Here is a 20,361-nt window from a genome sequence, read left to right on the forward strand (position 1 = left end):
GCGGTTGTTGTAGGCAGAGCCCACCTCAACTGCCCCCAAGTCGCTGTGGTCAGCAAACCTACAAATTTTTTTTTTCAGAATTTTAAAGCAAAATAATAATTAGAGATTTTTTTGGCAAAAATTTATGAACAAAAGCATAATTTAATAGATTTTGTGACTTTCTGAGTAATAAATAAATAAGTAAGTAAATAAAATATCACACGAAATTTGAAAAAAAAAAGTCTTTAACGATCTGTGAGACTGCAAGAGAAGGGGATCGGCCACCTTTAACGATCTGTGAGACTACAAGAGAAGGGGATCGGCCAGGCCCAGGTGGGAGAGCCAGCGTTGGACTTGTGAAGGATTCTGCTTCAACAATCGACTTCAGCCTGTTTTTCTTGATCCTCCGTAGGACCGTAGCTTGGTTTCGATCACCAGTCGATTTGCCGAGGTTAGGAGCTACTCGATTTTGCTTTCGTTTCAAACCGGAAGAAGCTAATAAGAAGGTGGAGTAAGTTTTTCTATCAATCTACTGCATCACTTCATATCCTGCTAAATTGAGCTCCGCTCTTCATAGGTTATTGAGCTCGAAAGAAGCTCCACACTTTATCATGGGGGTTTCCATCCTCTTCACTTTGTTGGCTGTTGGGGATAGAGTCATGAGTGAACCCCTAAGTTAGATTCATGTATTTTTGGCGCTGATTTGGGAGGACACGCATAGATTCTGCTTCAATTAAGTGTGAAGCGTGGATTTGAGATGTGTTGCGTAAGTTGTTTTGGGGTGACAGCTTGAATCCTGTTTACATAACGAACTAAGATTCATCGAAGTTAGGGACATTGATTGGTTATAAAAGGGTTTGGAAATAGTGATTTTTGAGAGGTGCGTAATTTTCCGGCGAACTAGGTTGATGGAGCTATGTTAAAAATAGATTTTTATGAGGTTCGGAGCTTTTGGTTGTACAGTTGAACCAAGTTTGCAGCTTGGCTTGGGCTTTCAGTTATATATCGTTTTAGCTGATTGATTTTCATATGCTTTTAAAGCTTTGAAGGATGCCACTTTTGTTTAATTTGTGGCTTTTTCTTGTGATAATAAATGGGTAATTCGTGTACCTGGACCCTGCCTCTTCATGTGAAGGGACTGTTTGGCTACAGGTGGATTTAGGCTTGGTTAAGGACAGCTTTTTTATTACTTTGCAAAGCTCTTGTAAAGAAAGCAACTTTTAAAGCTGTTGCAAAAACAGTTCCCTAGCACAAAATTTTTTTGAAAGCTATGAAAAAATAATGGCCAAACAAAAATTGTGCTTGAGGTTTGAAAAATAAAGTTGTAAGAAAGTTGTTATGAACTAAGTCTTATTAGACCTTATAAATCTTGATGGAATTAAAAACTGAAAACTATTTGGTACTACAACTCTTAAGTCTTACTTAATCTTTGAGAAATTGTTTGGCTGCTTGTTGGAGGATTTAAGATTTATGAGAGTTAGAATTGCTTATCCATTAAATACTGTGACAAGTGAGATTTAAAAAATAGTAGATTTATTCTATAATGAGCCTCAAATGAGATTTATCAAATATGATTATAAGTCGTCAAAAATATTTTTGATGGTATTTAAGCTAAATCATGCTTAATCCTTGCCTAAATTAGGATAGTAAACACAGCCCTGAAGAGTCTTTGGGTTTTGTCCTTCATTACTTTATTTTTTTCCTGCCTTTCTCGTTCACATTTCCTCGTCAATTCTATTGGCAATTATGTTTTCTGGGATTTGTTGAATTAGGGGTATAGAAGTTCAAAGGAAGTGGCTTATGTTTGAACACAATTCTGCTTGAAAGCAAGTCATGCGAGATAATCCTATGATGTGAGAGATTCCCTAATTCATTAGGGAACTAATTAGCTTAGAATATTTCCACCTTAAACTTAGGATCAAGGGAATAAAGTTCGGGAATAAAGAACTAAAGAAACTTGTATTTAGCAAGCTTGATTGGAAGGAATGAAACCCTGAAATGTATTGCACTTGTTTTCGTTGAGAAACTTGCATCTGATTGTAAGCTACTTGCACAAGGATTTCCCTTGCAACCAGTACTTGCGAGATTTTTTTATTCCATTTCTTTCTGCAGAGCTTCCTAATGAAATGTAAATAGTCAGATACAGGAGAGGGTTGTCCAGATTGTAGGTAGATACATACCAAACATGCATGATTGGACTGCACATTTATACTGAATATGTTAAGGATGCCAAAACATGCATAAAGATGTGGTTTCTGTTGCCGATATGGAAGACATGCTTGATGGTGCTGATATGGACAATGTTAGTATGTATTTATTCTGAATGATAGAATGCATCCATATTCGTATTTGATGTAAAATTTTGAATTTTCTCAATATTGTCATGCTTGTTTTTGTGTTGTTTGAAGAAGCGTTGAACTGTTTTAATTGACACACAACAGGACAAATTATTTTAAATGGCGGCAGTTGTACAGTAGATAATCTATCATACTCATGATACCATAAGAAGGCAACAATTGTTAAATTGAAGAGGAGATACCTTCACTTATTCATTGAAAACTATTCAGTTATTTTTTATGTTAACAGCTGGATTCTCTTGAACTGTTCAGCTTTACCATAAAAAGTGAATTTAATTTCTCGTTCAGCTCAAATGCGTTTCTTAGAATTTGGTTGTAGTACAAGTTATTGGCCTTTATTTTAGTAGAAGGTATGATATTATTAACTCTAAAAGGGCATTTTTAAATTGAAAGGTACAAGATTTATAGGAGTCATCTTTATAAACATGCTTTTTGAGTTATTTGGTTGCATTAGTCTTTATTTTATTTTTTCAAAGATTCAAAACTTGTACCTCTACTTTAGAGATCAAGGACATTACCACACAAGATTTGTTGTTGCACTAGTCTTGGAGACACCCTTCAAAACAATTTCAAAGCATTAAAATTTAGTTTAAGTAACTCATATGATTTCATTTTATTGTTTCCACAGTTCACTAAATTGTTATCTTTTTATGCAGTCATCAGGTGCCGGTACATCATACTACAAAAGAAAAATCAAGGATTATGGCAGGTTATCAAGATGCCGGAAACTTGCCTGTTGAGGAACCAACTTCTTCTCCAATAGCATCTCTTCCCAATGAGTCTAGGCTTCCTAATCCTCTGCTGACCGATGGAAAAACTGATATCAAACATCATCAGGAAGTAGACACCAAGCATTCAGAAGAAGGGGTGACTGGTCTATCCTTGAATGCACAGTCACCTACCTCACAGAACTCAATTGAACCAGGGTCTGCTCTGGAGAATGCAGTGATTTCTTCATTCGAATTTCATTGCTCTTCATCTCCTGATCTATCACAAATTCAAAAAGTCAAGCAGGATAATACTCTATCTCAACATGAAGATCAAAGCCACATTCAAGATGGTGAGTATATCGCCTCAACTAAAGTAAATTCTGCTTCACTGTTATCTGATTTTTTTGTGGTATTAAATCCCCAGGTGTGGTAAAAATCCCAGAAGAGGGGGTAGCTGCAACGCATAAACATCACGAAATATGTTGTGCTGATGTTCAGACGAAAGAAGCTCAAATCAATGATGATGCTACTGCAAGTGTTGGTAACAAAATTGCTTCTTTGCCATCTGAAAAATATCAGCCTGTTAGAGGTGTCGCCTCAAAGGGAATGGAAGAAACTATATCAAGTCAAATTGAAGGTGAAAGTCCAGCTGGAGTTGCTAATGCTCAAACCAATAAAAGTTCTAATGTTGAAGAGAATGGTAAGATAGAAGATATTGCACCTTTTAAACCCACTGGTCATCATCTGCACAATCATGTGGAAGCCCAAAATATGAAAATAAAAGCATTAGATTCAGCTGTTTCTTCTGAAGAAGTAAAGAAAGTGAGTGAAAATAGAGGGTTTGTTGACACTACAACACCTTTTGAATCGGTTAAGGAGGCAGTGACAAAATTTGGTGGTATTGTTGATTGGAAAGCTCACAAAGCTCTGACTATCGAGGTAATATGAATCTCTTATGAAGGTTTTCAAACTTATGGTATCGACCTGCATATTGTATGTCCTATTACTGCATCATGATTCTTCATAGGCGCATTTGAGAAATTTACGATCTTTTGAGGCTTATCATTGCGCTTTTTCTTATATACAACCTTTTATTGATTAATCTTAATACTTGATTCTTTCATGTTTCTACAAATTTATTATTATTGCTGCTTTTGAAGGTAGGGTGAGCCACAATCGCTTTAGGTTGCTGACGTCAATTCTTAAGAGCCTAAGGCCTAATTGAGACCCTCAAACGTTATTTTAAAACTAAAAAATAGCTAATTAGCCGTTTTGGACACTTGTGTTGAAATACGAATGTTTTTCTTTGTTTTATTTGCACTCGCTTGTATTTGTGATCGTATTAATTGTTGTGTGAAATCTGATTGTGTTGATCAATCAAGTTGTTATGTTATCTCGGACCTCTAGTTTCTCGTGCTCGTTGGGGGGTGTGGGGGGTTTACCCCCTTTTTGGGTTTAGGTGCTTTGCACTTGAAATTTTTTTTCCTGCATAACGCCTCGGCGCTACATACCCGAGCGCCCTAGCGTTATGTTCTTGAGCACCCCAGTGCTGAATGACAGAGTAGAGAGCTGTAGTGGTATAGATATGACGTTGTAGCCAATCAAGGCAGAGATTCAAGCGCCGCAGTGCTCCAAACTAGTGTCGCAACGCTACGAGATGGACTTAACGGTTTTCTTTCTCGTTTTCTGAAGGGTTGCGTCCCTTGGGATTATTTACTTGACTTTCTCTTGTATTTTTGAGTGTGTGTTAGACATAGAGAGCAGTGTATGTGAGAACAAAAGTAAGGAAAGTGTGAGAGAGAAGAGATATTTGTACTTATTTCTCCCAATTTTCATTGTGGATTTCTTGGTGTGGTGCGACTCCGTGGTTTTTTCCCTATTTTGAATTTTCCGCGTTAAATTATGGTGTCCTTTATTTTCCCCTGCTTTTACTTTCTTGCTTGTTTCGCATTGTGGTGTTTACTCCTCATCCCCAACATTAATCCACTCTCTAAATTTGACCAAACGTGTTTTCTCTGCTGGATAATGTATTCTCCTATTGATGATGTTGTGGTGATGCAGTATATGCCCCTCCCAAATTCAGGATGCAGAGTTTAGATTTAATTTTTAAAGACTAGGACTAGGAAAAAATTACATCACATAGAAACCCCTTTCTCATTCACCCTGCACCACTTCCTCGCCACAGATCTTCCCCTATTGTGATCCCACAAGATACCGGCAATGCAAACCTTCACCATCTCTAAAACACCCAAATGATCTTACATGTTCCGCAAATTTCACACATCCATTTAGCTTTAATGATCTCATTATGAAATTGAAGCATTTTTTTAAACTTAGGCTACACAAGTGAGGATGCAATATTGGGTTGCTACTGGTCAGGTCTCACTCAAACTATGAACGAATATCATTAGCTTCCTATGGTTTGAACTAGATGTAGCTAGAGGATCAGTCATAACCAAACCAAACTTAATCAATTATTTATTTAGGTTCGGGGCATCACCCACTCCGAAACCTAAGACCTAAACCTTGCTTGGGATTAACATAATCTAAAAGAAAATAATATCATTATACTTTGAAAGATCCATATATGGTATAGTACAATTTAATACGCACATTAGGTGGCCATGTGGAAAAAGCTTAATTTTATTGCACAAAGTTATCCCAATTTACAAGATATCTTAATAAGTAATTATCCTAATATAATCCTTCCTAAATCAACCACCCAAATCTGGAAGGAGATTGGCATGATCCAGGTGAGCCTCCCACATATCCTCATGCTGGCCATGGGATCAAAGGCCAAGGGACGGCTGGGGTTTAACACTCCCTCTCAAGCTAAGAAATACAGATATATTATTCCCAGTTTAGTAATTAGTCTAAGAAAGATAGAGTTATTAAGTCCTTTGGTAAGACTGTCTGCAAGCTAATCTTTTGATGAGACTTGGTAAATACAGATAAGTCCACTAACTTATTTCTCCTTTATGAAATGCTTGTCCACTTCTATGTGCTTGGTTCTGTCATACTGAACTGGATTGTGAGCTATGATTGTTGATTTGTTATCACAATGTAGCTTCATGGGTCCTTTCCACTTGATCCTTAAGTTTTCTAGAATCATCTTGATTCATAATAGCTCACATATACCTAAGGCCATTGCTCTGAGTTATGCCTTTGCACTAGTTCTTGCAACCACATTCTTTTTCTCAGCTTTCCACTTTGCCAAGGATCTGAACTTTAACCTAGTCAAACTCCGCATTTAATCCTGCAAGAAAGTCATACCCTCTATCTTTCTCAATAAAACTTTTTAGGATAGTAGCATCTTCTATACATTTGTAGTGATCAAATTCTTGCCACAAGGCTTGAAGGAGAGTGGCTTATTTAGTCAAGGTCTTGCCTCCTTGTTTTGTATTGATGACATTGATCTTAACTTCGAAGACTTGAGCAGTATCTCGAGCTTTTGAAAAGGTTTGCTTAGCGGCATCGCATATGTCCTTTGCATTATATAAAAATATGAAAGTATCACTAATTTCAAAAGTTATGGAATTCCATAACGATGACATAATCATGGAGTCTACTTCATCCCATACCCCAAAATTAGGATTTCCTTCTTATGGTCCTACCCCAAGGAGGTGATTCATCTTTCCTTTCTTTTCCTTTTCAAGTAGATTTTCACAAATTGAGACAACATCAAGTAATTCTTCCCATTTAAGCATATAAAGGTTGCATATTTTGGATATCTCATTTTCCTTGTTACACCATAGAGTCCTCCATTTGATCAAAGTTTTAGGAAGAATTAGCTTCAGACATTGTGATGTCAAAGGGTAGTGATAAAGGCTATATCAATCAAGCCAAGAAGGTGCAGTGCAATAATGAAGGTTGCGTTGGCTATAAATAGGATAGCAAGGGATTAGGTGCACGATCTCTCCCTTGTCTCTCTCCTGGTCTCAAGGGAAGGCTAACAATGAATGCATGACAATAGAACAAAAAAAACTCGGAATTCCAGCAACAACGATGAAGGCTTTGATACCATGCTAAATGCAAAGAATTGGAGAGGAAAAATGCTTAGTTTTATTACACAAAGTTATCCATATTTATAGATTTATACAAAATATATTAATAAAGAAATAAATAATTATTGACTAATGCATAATTTCCCTAATATAAGCTTTCTAAATTAGCCACCCAAATATGGAAGGAGATTGGCATGATCCAGGTGAGCTCCTACGGATCCCCATGCTGGCCAAGGGATCAAGGGCCAAGGGATGGCAGAGATTTAACACTAGGGAAGGTAGTTTATGTTGGGAAGTAAACCACACAATGAAACAAACAAGAAAAGAAAACAATGGAAATGAACACCAGGATTGAACGTGGAAAAATCTGAAATTGGGAAAAAATACGGAGCCGCACTTCACCAAGAAATTTACTATAAAAATTTTAAGAAATTGTACAAATCTCTCTCTCACTCTCTCACTTTACTTCACTATGTTTCAAAATTAACAAAGAGATACACTTCTTCAATACGAAGGGACACGACCCTTCAAGCTAAATATGAAAAACGAGAAAGAAAATCGCCCAGACTGACTCGCGGCACTACAATGCTCTGCTCTCTGTTTCCAAGTCCAGGCTGCAGCGTCGCCATGCTACAAGCCTACAACCTAGGATGCTGAAATGCATGAGTGTACAACGCTGCAACGCTCTATTGTACAGTGTTGCGGCACTGTATGGCTGTATGGAAAAACAAATTTTATCGGACAAGTCCCCCAAACCCCAAGCAAGGGAAGGTTCCCTTGCAACGCCCCTCCAATCTCAATCAACGAAACTGTGGTATGAGTCAACAAAACAACCGGATTGATCGGTACAATGAGATTCCACATAGAACTAACATTTTAGGTTACTCTTTTTTTATTCCTAACCATTCCATGACAAACTCCTCCACTTTTATGGATCATCCCTGTTAACTTCTTTTGATGTTATTCTTTTAGAATAAATTACATGTAGTTTCCCAGTGTATAAGGGGCACTTAAAGTAGATCTTTGGATTTAAAATCCATCCATTTTCATTTGTCACATATAAGTTTCTTTCAAGAAGGTTCTTTAATAGTTCGTTAGGATTAAAATGTTTATAATGCCCATTTTTTTATTTTTTATTTGTTGAGATTCTTATGCTAGTGGCAAATAAGGAATTGAGAAAACAAGCCAATAGCAGCCAATGTACTAGAGGGAGAAAGAAGTCCGTGATAATATGAACAAATAGACCTCATGTTCAATTTCTCAAAGTCCAAAGAGAATCAAAGAAGAATGACCAAAGACTTGGCTTCATTCCTGTTACTCCCTTCAATATTCAGAAGAAATTCTTGTATATTCTTGCTAAATATGTCAAAGGTTGCTTAATTATGAAGTTAATTTAACATCTATATGCACTATATAGTGACACTTCAAAAATCAAACCCAAAAGACAAATTCATCGAGGGGTATATCAATCATGAGAAGTAGTGGCTTGGTTACTTTAGCAGTAAATATGTTTTCATAAGCAATCTTAGAAGCGCCAATGTTTCTTTTATCAATTTCCAGCATTTAAGCCAAAATCCAATAATATTTTTGGATGATTAATAAGATTGAATTGAATTATCCTCCCAGTTTAGATGTTTGTGCATCCAAGCTCCCTAGAGTGACTCATTAGCTCATAAAATGTAGATGATGTTTATGCTTCACACCATCGAGAGATCAATTAAACGCATATATTCCAAGTTGAATAGTATACTCTGATGTTAAATTATTGTTGTCTATTGTACTCTTGTAAGTGTTTTTTTATCACTTTAATTTTCTTGGTAAATATTAGATAGCACTAGAAGTCTAAACTAGCTCAACAAGTTGATCAGTTGCAATTGCCCATCAATTTTTGTTCTATGCTATGGAGCCAGAACAAGGACTTCAAAGTTTTTTTTTTTTTTTTTTCTGGCTTATTAAACTTAGTGTGCTAACAATCTCATGCCATTGGTTCCCCAAAGTCTGGAGTTTTTCAAGTCATCAAACTCCTTGGTTGTGAATTCAATTCATACAATCCTTCTAAATGTGTCACTTTTAATTTTTAGATTAATAAGTTAGAATTTGCTAAAGCACTATTCCAATTAAGCTTGTGATAGGAAACACTTATGTTCGCAAGTATTCCTAACCCAAATCAGTAAAATTTCAGCAGTAAAATGCTGTCCACAGCAGCCAAACAGCAGGAATTCAGCAGAAAATAGGAAAACGAGAAGAAAAACACAATAATATGCTTGTATTTCACTAGAAAATCAAGGAAAACAACAAAGATACACTTGATCCTCAATTCGAGAGGAGGATCGATCTCTCCCAAATCTCTGGCAGCGGCGAGAGCCCAAAGAAAACCTAAATCTAAGAGATCTCAAATTTCAGCCAAATTCAAGATACTCAAACCCTAGCAAAATCAACTATTTAATGCATACAAATCAAAAGGAAATCTCTAAACAGTCCCTACATTCAAATTTCCCTCTCAAAACAGTCAAAAACGCTTCCTAAAATGCTCTTCTTGAGCGGACGGCCCGCCCGACCTCCGCCTCCTGCGGAGATTTCGCGTATTACGCTACTTTGCCGGTCCAGTGCGGATCCAATCTGCTAGCCCAAGTGTCCCGGTCCTCCCTCCGACGATGGTATCCGAATCCGTCGTCATATTCCCCTCTTCCCCTTTCAAAATCAGCACCTCAATGCTGAAATTCCTCTCTTCTTTGATTTCAAGGAATTTTTTCTCCAAATCTGATTTTAATTGGCCAAATTCGCCTTCTAGGACTTCGATCTTCTTTCCGGCCATTTTTCTTTCTACGAGTCACAAGAAATCTTCCTCCGAATGCCAAAAAACCCGCTGAAATTTCAGGATTTCAGCCGCCGATGGTCCCAAAACGATGCTCTGATACCAATTTGATAGGAAACACTTGTGTTCGCAAGTATTCCTAACCCAAATCAGTAAAATTTCAGCAGTAAACTGCTGTCCACAGCAGCCAAACAGCAGGAATTCAGCAGAAAATAGGGAAACGGGAAGAAAAACACAATAATATGCTTGTATTTCACTAGAAAATCAAGAAAAACAGCAAAGATACACTTGATCCTCAATTCGAGAGGAGGATCGATCTCTCCGAAATCTCTGGCAACGACAAGAGCCCAAAGAAAACCTAAATCTAAGAGATCTCAAATTTCAGCCAAATTCAAGATACTCAAACCCTAGCAAAATCAACTATTTAATGCATACAAATCAAAAGGAAATCTCTAAACAGTCCCTATATTCAAATTTCCCTCTCAAAACAGTCAAAAACGCTTCCTAAAATGCTCTTCTTGAGCGGACGGCCCGCCCGACCTCCGCCTCCTGCGGAGATTTCGCGTATTATGCGACTTTGCCGGTCCAGTGCGGACCGGCTGGACCGGTCCAGTGGACCGGTTTAACAGCTTGATGAACACTTACAAGAAGTAATCCTGAAGGAGGACAGCATATTGAAGGTATTAAGTCATGAAAATCCATGTATTTATTTTTATTGAAAGCGTCACACTAAGCAATTAAACTAAATACTTTTTATTTTATTTGTCTGTTTGCTTTATTTATTTATGTAATAAAGAACATGGTAAAGGCAATGGTTGAGAAATATTGTATTTTACTTTCTAATTTTATGTGTTATCATAAAATTGGGATGATTTTAATCTTGATTTAGTTTAAAGTTAATTTCCATTGTGGGTGTTTCTAGTTTGGAGATATAAGGGGTTGATGGTCCTTAAATTGATGCAATATTATATGAGCTAAGTTAGTAATTGGCTTATGTTGCAGAATTTCATTTGGTAGTGGAAATTCTGATGTTGGGCTTTGGATTTTGGTTCAATGGGCGGTGATTTTTAGGCTTATATGACTGATTGAAATTTGGGTGGTGGTTTTTGCGCTTTTGATGATAACGGTAGAATTAAATCCCTCTTATGGCTTCCCTTGGGTATTACGAGTTTCCTGAACTGCAATGCTGAGGATGTGGATTAACATGAAATTGCAGGACTAGATTTCTAGTTTGTAGTTTTACCACTTCTTTGATGATTGGATTTTTCGTGATTATGGTTAAGCTATTGTTTCATTGATTATGAAATTTAAAATTAAATTGGCAATTCTTTCTTATATTTTGGAATTAATTTAAACTTCAATTGAGATTGATTCTATGTTAACCTTGTCAACTGAATTAGATTATTAGGAGTCTATTTATAGTTGATCAGAGGCAAGCACTTTACAACTTTGTCTTGAATAACTTTTCTATTCTAGTTTTAATTTTATGAGTGCCAGTTGGATATGTAATTCATTCGAGTGCCTTACAAATGTGACTACCTGATTCTTGGGAAGTCATCTTCCGTGTATGAGTGTGAGGTCTGATTTTTTTTACTTTATATTTTCATTTATTGTTTTATTTTTTTCTTTATTATTTGATATTGTTTTCTTTAGTACATTTTAATTAGAAATTGACATGCCAGAAATCTTAATCGTGAAAATCAATATATGCTGTTGTTTGATTTATATGAATCCAATTTCTTGCTAAATTTTTTGGATTATTTTTTCATTTAATTATTTAATTATCAACTAGTTTAAAACTCTCGTACTTCTTGGTGGCTTGTGATCTATGAATCCTCTCTTTTTTCTTTTTTGTGAAGTTATACTAAGTAGAATATTAGTTGCATTATGAAATCCTAATTTTTCATCGTCCTGCATCAAATTGATATTAAAGTTGAATTGTTCAAAATATCACTTAAAAATGGGGCTTATTATCAAGGTAGCTTGATAGATCATGAAAAGGATGGGACTTTTAACTAGTTTATATCAACAATTGAATGATTTATTAAATGGAAAAAAATCAAATTTGTTATGGTATTAATCTATTTAAAATAGAAATTGATAATTTGGAAGCCAATCAAGTTCATGCATGGGAACTTGAAGTAGATTCCATTCATAATCATAACCAATTCATTTGAATGACAACACTAGTAGGAGATAAAGCAAAAGTCTTGATACGTTTTAGGGGTTTTAACAATTATGCTTATGAAAATCATATATGTCAAAATTTTAATATAGATAATGCCATAATTTAAAAAGTTAAAGTTGAAGTGTTTATGAATGATAGTAAAATTTATCCTAAAGCTTTTACTGATTTTTTTACAGATATCAAACTTCTTTGAATGATAAGTGTGGTTTGCAAAAATAAAGTTTAACTGATGAAGCTAAAATCTGTTGGATGAGTATGAAGTGTTAGAAAAAGATTGAGAAGGGAGCCTACTATAACCTCGTTGAAAAATGAAAGAACCTTTAAAAGAAAAATATTTGCCTTTGTCATGTCGGGACTGTTTGTTGAATGAATTTAATTCATTAAAGCTACATATCAAAATGATTATTTAATACATGAACAAATATGAAGAACTTTATTACATTATGAGTTCACTTAAGACCTTAAAATCATGCTCCTTCGATTTAGGCCCGGTTTGAAACCTTGGTTAGAGATAATAGTCTAAACCATTACTACATTCTATCACTTGTGCATACCTTTTAACTTATATTAAACTTTCAATAAATGCTAAAATTTGTTATTTCGAAGAAGATTTATATATATATTTTAGCTGGACATTTTTTTATTAAATAATCATGTTCAATCTGTTACAACTATTGCATTTAAGGGTTGTACCACTAAAATTAATATGTGTATTAAGGAGAAATCAATGGGCTTTCACCATCAAGTTAGACCTAGATGGTACTATTGACTACTAGTAAGCGCACTTGGCTGCTAAAGGATACACCCATTGTTGGAGTTGACTATTTTGAGGCTTTCTCAAGTGGCTCGGCTAAACTATATTCGTTTCATCTCTATGTCAATTTATTAGGGGTGGCCTTTTAGGCAAAATGAATTTGAGCAATGTCTTACTCTGTGGTGATCTCATTGAAGCAGTTTACATGAAGCAACCTTTGTGCTACGTTGGTTAGGTAAAGAGCAAAATCTATAAGCCGTGGAAAGCCATATATGGATTGAAATAAAGTTCTCATGTTTTATTTAATAAACATTTCAAGGTCCTTACTGAAACTTGACCTTTGAAGTGCACACTTCTGATTGCTCTATTTCCATCATCAAAGATACACTTTGGTATAAGCATATCTACATAACTACCATCAGCTTGATATTTTCTTTATTGTTGGTAAGGTAAGTTAGCATATGCAAAGTTCAAAGAAGAAATATTTATATTTTGTCTTAAGGATTTTAAGATATATAAAGAAGTGTTCTGGGAAAGGAATAGTTTATTATAAACATTAGTTTTCATATTAAAGCCTACGTTGATGCTGCTATGCTAGATTCCTTGATGATAAAAAGTTACTTCAAGATATTATGCTTTTGTAGGAAGAAATCCTTGTATAATGGAGAAGTAAATAAAGCAAATTATTCTTGCTAAATCTAGTTTTGAAGCTAAATACAGAGCTATGATGTTTTCTGCCTTTGAAATGATGTAAATAAAAAAATTTATTGAAGCATTTGGCTTACTTCTTACTCAACCTATGATTCTCAAGTCAAGTGTGGTAATTAAACAATCATATATATTACTAGCAACTCTATTTTTAAGAAATTAACAAAACATATTGAAATAGATTGTCATTTCATCAAAAATATTGTTCTGTCAAGGAAGATCATCACTCTCCATATCTCTAGCGAAGAACGATTCACATATGTTTTTACAAATTTTTGTGGCCACTTCAATTTTCCAATCTTCACATATACGCTGCAATTTGAGGAAGTGTTGCCGTAGAGATTTATCAAATTGAAAAGTTAGTTATTGAATATTCTATCTTTATTTAAATATATTCTCTTAATTAAAAATATCCCTGATACGTCATCCAAAAATTATCGTGATCGGGCACGAATCTCGAGGCAAAAATCAAGTCGGAAACTTCAAAAATTAAATCCGGGAGCACCTGAACTCTGATTTAAGCAAACTTACTGTCAAACTGAGCATCTCGGAAATACGAATGCAACGACACCAAATTCGACCCAATCCGAGTCCAAATGGGTCCAAATCAAGGACCCGAAGCGCTGTTGGAAGGTTCAAACCGCAATTTGAGTTACCAAACGGTCTCCGATTTTAACGAGCTTATACTCGAATCGAGCGGCTCGACGAGACGAATCCAACGAGCCTAAGATCACCAAATTCCGACATCATTAAGGCCTTCAAAACTCCAACGAACGGTGCATGATCAAAGGATTCGATATCGGCCGTCCATTCAAACCACTTCCTATTCGCCCATGATCTCACGCCTATTTACGGGCTATGTCACTCCAGAAAAACTATAAATAGAGCCCTCATTCTACACAAAGGAGGGGGAAGGGGAAGAGAGAGAAGAAGAAGAGGAGAAAGGGGAAAAGGAGATTCCTCACCTCCTCGACCACCGCCGGAGCTCTTCCTGCCACCTGAAGACGCCGGAACTCTGCCGGATATTCAGGAGAACGCCAGAATTCTGCCCAACTTCCATGGGATGCTGAAATTCTTCCCAATTTACAAGAGAGTTCCCTCCTGACGCCGAAACTCCGCCCAAGTGAAGTCGGAGTTCTCCTCTGCCACCAAAGACGTCGGACTTCTACCCGACGTCGGACCTTCACTCTTCGCCAAGTTTCTACCCGACGCCGGACTTCTACCGGTTATTGGACTTTCACTAGACGTCTATCCGAAGATGGATTTCTTTCTATTGTTGGACTTCTAAACTGGGCTAGGCCCCGTGGTTTTTCCCCCTTTTTAGAGGGGTTTTCCACGTAAAAATCTTGGTGTCTCATAAATGCTAGACCCTCTCTCACTTATCTGCTTGTGTGCTGGATCTTCGTACAATGCTAAGACGTTAAACTAAATATTTCTCTACCGCCGCGAATACTCCAGGACGCAACAATCCCCACTATAAATTATTTCATTCTGTCATTTGTTTTTACCTCCATATAGTCATCAACCAAGTTATTTTCCCTATATATATATATATATATATATATGCTCTTAATTTTATTTTTGCATTTTCTACCTTATAAAAACACAAATTTTCTCTATTTATTGTAATCTATATTTGGAATAAAACTACACAACGAAACATGCAAGAGAATAACGGGAAAGATAGAACACTAGGAATCTAGGATCTAACATAGAAAAACTAGAAAAAATCCTGGAGCCGCTCCACACCAAGAAATCCACTATATTTCTCTCTCACTCTCTCCTTGTCCCTCTTCACTCTTCACACATTGTTCTACTTGGAACTGATAAAGAAACACTCGTAAATCACCCAAAGGACACAACCCTTAAAGTTAAACATGAAAAACGAGAAAAAAAAATGCTCAACCCAACTCACAGTGCCTCAACGCTCCACTCTCTATTTCTACCCTGCCAGTGCCGGGATTTAGAGCGCTGAGGCACTTCTCTCTCTGTCTCCAACTAGATTCAACACTGCAGTGCTCGAGTATATAGCATCGAAGCCCCGAACCCAAGCAGGGGGAGCAACCCTCCGGCCAGCTCAATCGATGGAATTGAGGTTTGAGTCAATAGTATAACCCGATTCATTGACACAATCATATTCCACACAACTAACAATCTACAATCTAATAATTAGTTATGAATCAAGTTTCATGATAATTTAACCTTTTTTCAAGCATAGGAAAAATACAAGGATGATTGTTTGGCACATAAAGTCCTCTTAAAGGTCTATTTTTACCCATGTATTTTAACAATCAAAATCATATAATATATGCAAAAATTACTTCTTTTTTTAATTCCAAGTCATATTAAATTCTCTTAATTTTCAAATTATCTTCTCATGCAATTAAACTCATTACAAAAACATCAAGTCTTTATCCCACTATGTGGGGTTGGCTAGATGAATCCTTTTTCTCCATTGTATCATGTTATGAGTCAAATTCTCATTTAAATCTAATAAAAAAGACTATTGCTAATATTTTCTAACCAAGTTTTTTAAAGTCTGTCTCTACCTTTCTTAACATAAGTCAAATCTAATACATCTACTGCCCTAACCGTGTTATCATTGAGAAAATTTTGATCTATAACATCGATGAGCAGAAGATATTATAAATTCTCTTATGACGTAGATTGTAATTATGTTAAAGGCAATGAATGATTTTAGTGATATTTTCTAAAGCCATAATATCTAAATCTAGATGGAAGTGGAATGACGATTCTCAGATGAGGAGCATAGGCAATCTCCCCGTAAGTTTTTTTGCAACCAGATTTTTCATGATCTAGAAGTATAAAATCACACAATTCATATTCATCTATGACATGAAAATTACTTGCAGATTGACTTTCTCCTGCTTTGATTAGAATTTAACAATTCATCATGTAAAAAAAGGGGATGATCAGTCAGCAAATAGAAATTTACGTAGTGAACTCACTTTCAGCCATATTTCTCTACAATCTCTTTAGGCTCAAATGCACCTAGTCCTTATTGTTCTAAAATTTGAGTAATCACATTTTTGCTTTGATCAAAACTCATGAGAACCAGCTTTCGTTTATTCTTTAAAATATCATAAAATCTCAAGCACCGTATTTTAAATTTATTAACATTTAGCACTTTACATAGATAAGCAATCTAACCTGGGTTGGAGTTTGTTTTGCAATTATATATGATGTCATTGTACAGCTTACCTAACTCATGTTTTTATGCAGAAACGCAAGCATTTTCTTCATGAACTTGAGAAGGTGCAAGAAGAGCTTCCCATGTACAGAAAACAATCTGAGGACGCTGAAGTTGCTAAAGCTGAAGTACTGAAGAAACTCGAGACTACAAGGCGACTAGTTGAAGAGCTAAAGTTGAACATAGAGAGAGCACAAACTGACGCAGCACAGGCAACCCAGGATGCAGAACTTGCCCAGCTTCGAGCAAAAGAGATGGAGGATGGTATTGCTGATGATGCAAGTGTTGCAGCTAAAAGACAGCTTGAGGTTGCCCAAGCAAGGCATGAAGCAGCTGTTGCAGACCTAAAATTCGTGAAAGAGGAGTTAGCTGCCCTTCAAGGGCAATGTTCTTCTTTAGTTCGTGAAAGAGACCTTGCAATTAGAAGAGCTGATGAGGCTGCTTCTGCTTCTAAGGAAATGGAGAAAGCAGTGGAGGACTTAACAATGGAGCTCATCTTCACAAAAGAATCACTTGATTCCGCCCATGCTGCACATATTGAGGCTGAAGAGCATCGAATTGGTGCAGCTCTGGCAAAAGATCAAGATTGCCTTAATTGGGACAAGGAAATAAAGCAATCTGAAGAAGAGTTGCGTATGCTCAATGAACAGCTTTTGCAGGCAAAGAATCTCAAGACAAATTTAGAAACAGCATCCAGTTTGTTGGATGATCTGAAAAAGGAATTGGCCGCATATATGGAGTCCAAATTGAAAGAACAGTCAGAAAGTTTTGAAGAAATGCAGTCCAAAGATGTTGTGGACCAATCAAAAGGATTTCAATTGGCTTTAGATTCCAAAAGAAAGGAGCTCGAGGAGGTAAAGGCTAACATCGAGAAGGCCAAAAATGAAATTAACATCCTAAGAGTAGCTGAGTCATCACTCAAGTCTGAGCTCGAGAGGGAAAAAACAGACCTTGCCTCCATGAGACAGAGGGAAGGAATGGCATCCATAGCTGTTTCGTCACTTGAAGCTGAGATTGAAAGAACAAAAGAAGAAATAAAACATGTTATGGATAAGGAAAAGGAAGCAAGGGAAAAGATGGTGGAGCTTCCAAAATTGCTTCAACAGGCAGCTCTGGAAGCAGATCAATTCAAGTCATCAGTTAAGATGGCACGAGAAGAGCTAAGAAAAGTCAGTGAAGAAGCAGAACAAGCTAAAGCTACTCTGAGCACCACAGAGATCAGAATGCAAGCAACTTTAAAGGAAATCGAAGCCTCCAGAGCATCCGAAAGGCTGGCACTTGCAGCTGTTAAGGCTCTGCATGAGAGTGAGGAGGCTGCTTCCATGGGAGAGTCTCCTCGAGGAGTAACACTTCCTCTTGAGGAGTACTACGCTCTGAGCAAGAGTGCCCATGAAGTTGAGGAACTTGCTAATGAAAGAGTCGCTATTGCTATCTCTCAAATCCAGGCGGCTAAGGAGTCTGAGTTAAGGAGTATACAGAGATTGGAAGAAGCATATGGGGAAATGAATAAAAAAAAAGAAGCAATGAAACTTGCAACTGAGAAAGCTGTCAAAGCCAATGAAGGAAAACTTGGGGTTGAACAGGAGCTGAGAAAATGGAGGGCCGAGCATGAGCAGCAGAGGAAAGCCGGCGACGGCAGCAGTAATGCTCCAAATCCTTCAAGAACTCCAGCAAGGAGCTTCAATGATAGCCTCCAAACAAGAACCAGCCAAGCAGCTGCTACTGTTTCTACTGATATTATTCATCCTTCTCCAGGCCAAATGATTTACATGTCAGCTAATAAAATGGAGCATGTGTTACCAGAGTTCAAGCCAAGGAAGAAGTCTTTTTTTCCTCGTATAGTAATGTTCTTAGTGAGAAGAAGGTCAAAATCACGGAAATAACTAAATCACTTGTTGAAATATATCTTTTTTGTATTCATATTATGTTTAGAGCACCAGTTGTATATGTCAGAAAGGTGGATAATGCAATGTTGCCTTATATTTATCTTTGCCAAAGTTTAAATGATTGGAGAGTATAGTTGTAAGCTCCTTGTGAGACCAGAATACAAATTTGTGCAAGAGATTTGTTTGAATCATTTTTCCAAGCCATAGTACATAACGAAATACCTTATGATTAAGGTTTCGTTTGGGATGACTTTCTTAGTGCTTCTTAAAGCAATTTTCTAATACTAAAAAGCTATTGTAAGTAGTAATAAAACTGTCTCAAACGAAGCCTAATTGTTTTGGCTAATTCAAACCTTTATTTTTTTGCATATTTAATGGGTTTTTTATTTTGCTATCTTTTTGTTTTATTGGGAGAAAGACTGCTTGTACTGTCAAATGCTTCTTGCCTTGCATGCAATAGAAGCTATTTGGTTTTGCTAAAAGAGATACAGTATATAATAATTTTATATTTTTAATGAAATTATTTAATTTAAAAAAATGTGCTTCCCAAAGAAGAGTATAGTGATTTGTGATAGAAAAATTATAGCAATTATATAAATCTTTAGGCAAAGGAAATATTATCGGCTTATCAGTTTAATAAAGTCGAGTCATTGTAATTTGAATAAATTAACCCAATTATTGATCATCCACTATGCTTATCTGACCTATCTCAGTTTCATTCAGCTGCGCATTGCCTATCATCCATGAGATCTTATCAGGTAAGGTTAGCTCATTATTTTCTTGTGAACTGATCTGTCTTATAAGAGTTAAAATTTAACTTTATGCTGTAAGGAAGTTTCTTATGCTCACCGAAGAATATCACATCAAGGTAATAGGTTAGGGGTGTAAATGAGTAGAGCTTGTGAGTCAAGCTTATTGAATCACTAGCTCAAGCACAAATTCATGCTCAAATATTAAATTAATTTGAGTTCAAATTTGACAAAATTTGGCTAGTATGTTTTAACATAAAGTTAGTGTATTATTTTTTTTAAAAAAATAAAAGTTGTAGTTTCAAAGTTTCCATTTCTACTAATTTAAAGATGTATTTTTTATATTAAAGTTTTTTTTGTTGTTGATGCTGTCATTTAGTTTTTTCCTTCAAAAATCAAGCTTTGCTACAACATCGAAAGGTCATTCACATCAACAATCTAGGCATGTTTGTAAGAAGGTAGTCCGTGAGCTTTGAAGTATGAAAATATGGGGTAATTAATACATCACAAAAAATCACCTTGATCAAGCACGAATCTCAAAGCATAGCTAAGTTGTCAACTTTCAAAAATAAACCTAGGGCCTTTTGAACTCCAATTTCAACAAATATATAGTCATGTTGAATGTTTGAGTGAGATGAACGCAACAACACCAAAATCAGTTCAATATGACCCCAATTGAGATCAAATCAAAGGCTTAAAGCATATGGGGAAGCTCCAAAGCATTAATTGAATGAAAAAATGATTTCTAAATATGGAAAGCTTATAATGGAATAGAGTGGCTCGACGAGATGAATCCAAAGAGTCCAAGATCACTTTATTCTCACATCATTAAGGCACTTAAATGTTGAATAAATGCTTCATAAATGATGGAATCATTATGGGTTGTTTGATGGAGCACTCTGAATTTATCATGGATCTTCTCCATATTTATGGAGCATGCCACTCTCAAAATCTATAAATAGATCCCCTCTTCTCACATGAAAAGGGGCTTGGACTTTTG

At 36.1% G+C, this 20,361-nt stretch overlaps 1 protein-coding gene across 5 annotated transcripts; it reads left to right on the forward strand.

Annotated features, from left to right (window-relative positions):
• Positions 1 to 216: 216 nt before the first annotated feature.
• On the forward strand, positions 217 to 18,803 carry LOC110096890 (protein WEAK CHLOROPLAST MOVEMENT UNDER BLUE LIGHT 1). Of its 5 annotated transcripts, none has more exons than XM_028694432.1 (5): positions 217 to 485; positions 2,092 to 2,281; positions 2,993 to 3,396; positions 3,471 to 3,985; positions 16,759 to 18,803. In XM_028694432.1, the coding sequence occupies exons 2-5, from the start codon at positions 2,169 to 2,171 to the stop codon at positions 18,607 to 18,609; spliced, it is 2,883 nt and encodes a 960-aa protein (XP_028550265.1). In that variant the 5' UTR covers positions 217 to 485; positions 2,092 to 2,168; the 3' UTR covers positions 18,610 to 18,803. The 5 variants fall into 5 exon arrangements, with proteins under 5 accessions (XP_028550265.1, XP_028550267.1, XP_020678687.1 ...); XM_028694434.1 differs by having other exon boundaries at positions 2,120 to 2,281; XM_020823028.2 differs by having other exon boundaries at positions 217 to 430; positions 2,120 to 2,281.
• Positions 18,804 to 20,361: the final 1,558 nt, after the last annotated feature.

This window comes from Dendrobium catenatum, unplaced genomic scaffold (genome assembly GCF_001605985.2).
Source record: "Dendrobium catenatum unplaced genomic scaffold, ASM160598v2 fragScaff_scaffold_53, whole genome shotgun sequence".
NCBI classification, from domain to species: Eukaryota; Viridiplantae; Streptophyta; class Magnoliopsida; order Asparagales; family Orchidaceae; genus Dendrobium; species Dendrobium catenatum.

Bases quoted from the DNA above. Each gene is read 5' to 3' on its own strand.
- LOC110096890 (XM_028694432.1), top strand. From the start codon at position 2,169: ATGATTGGACTGCACATTTATACTGAATATGTTAAGGATGCCAAAACA. The intron at 2,282-2,992 runs GTTAGTATGTAT...CTTTTTATGCAG, and splicing joins ATGGTGCTGATATGGACAAT to TCATCAGGTGCCGGTACATC. The intron at 3,986-16,758 runs GTAATATGAATC...GTTTTTATGCAG, and splicing joins ACAAAGCTCTGACTATCGAG to AAACGCAAGCATTTTCTTCA.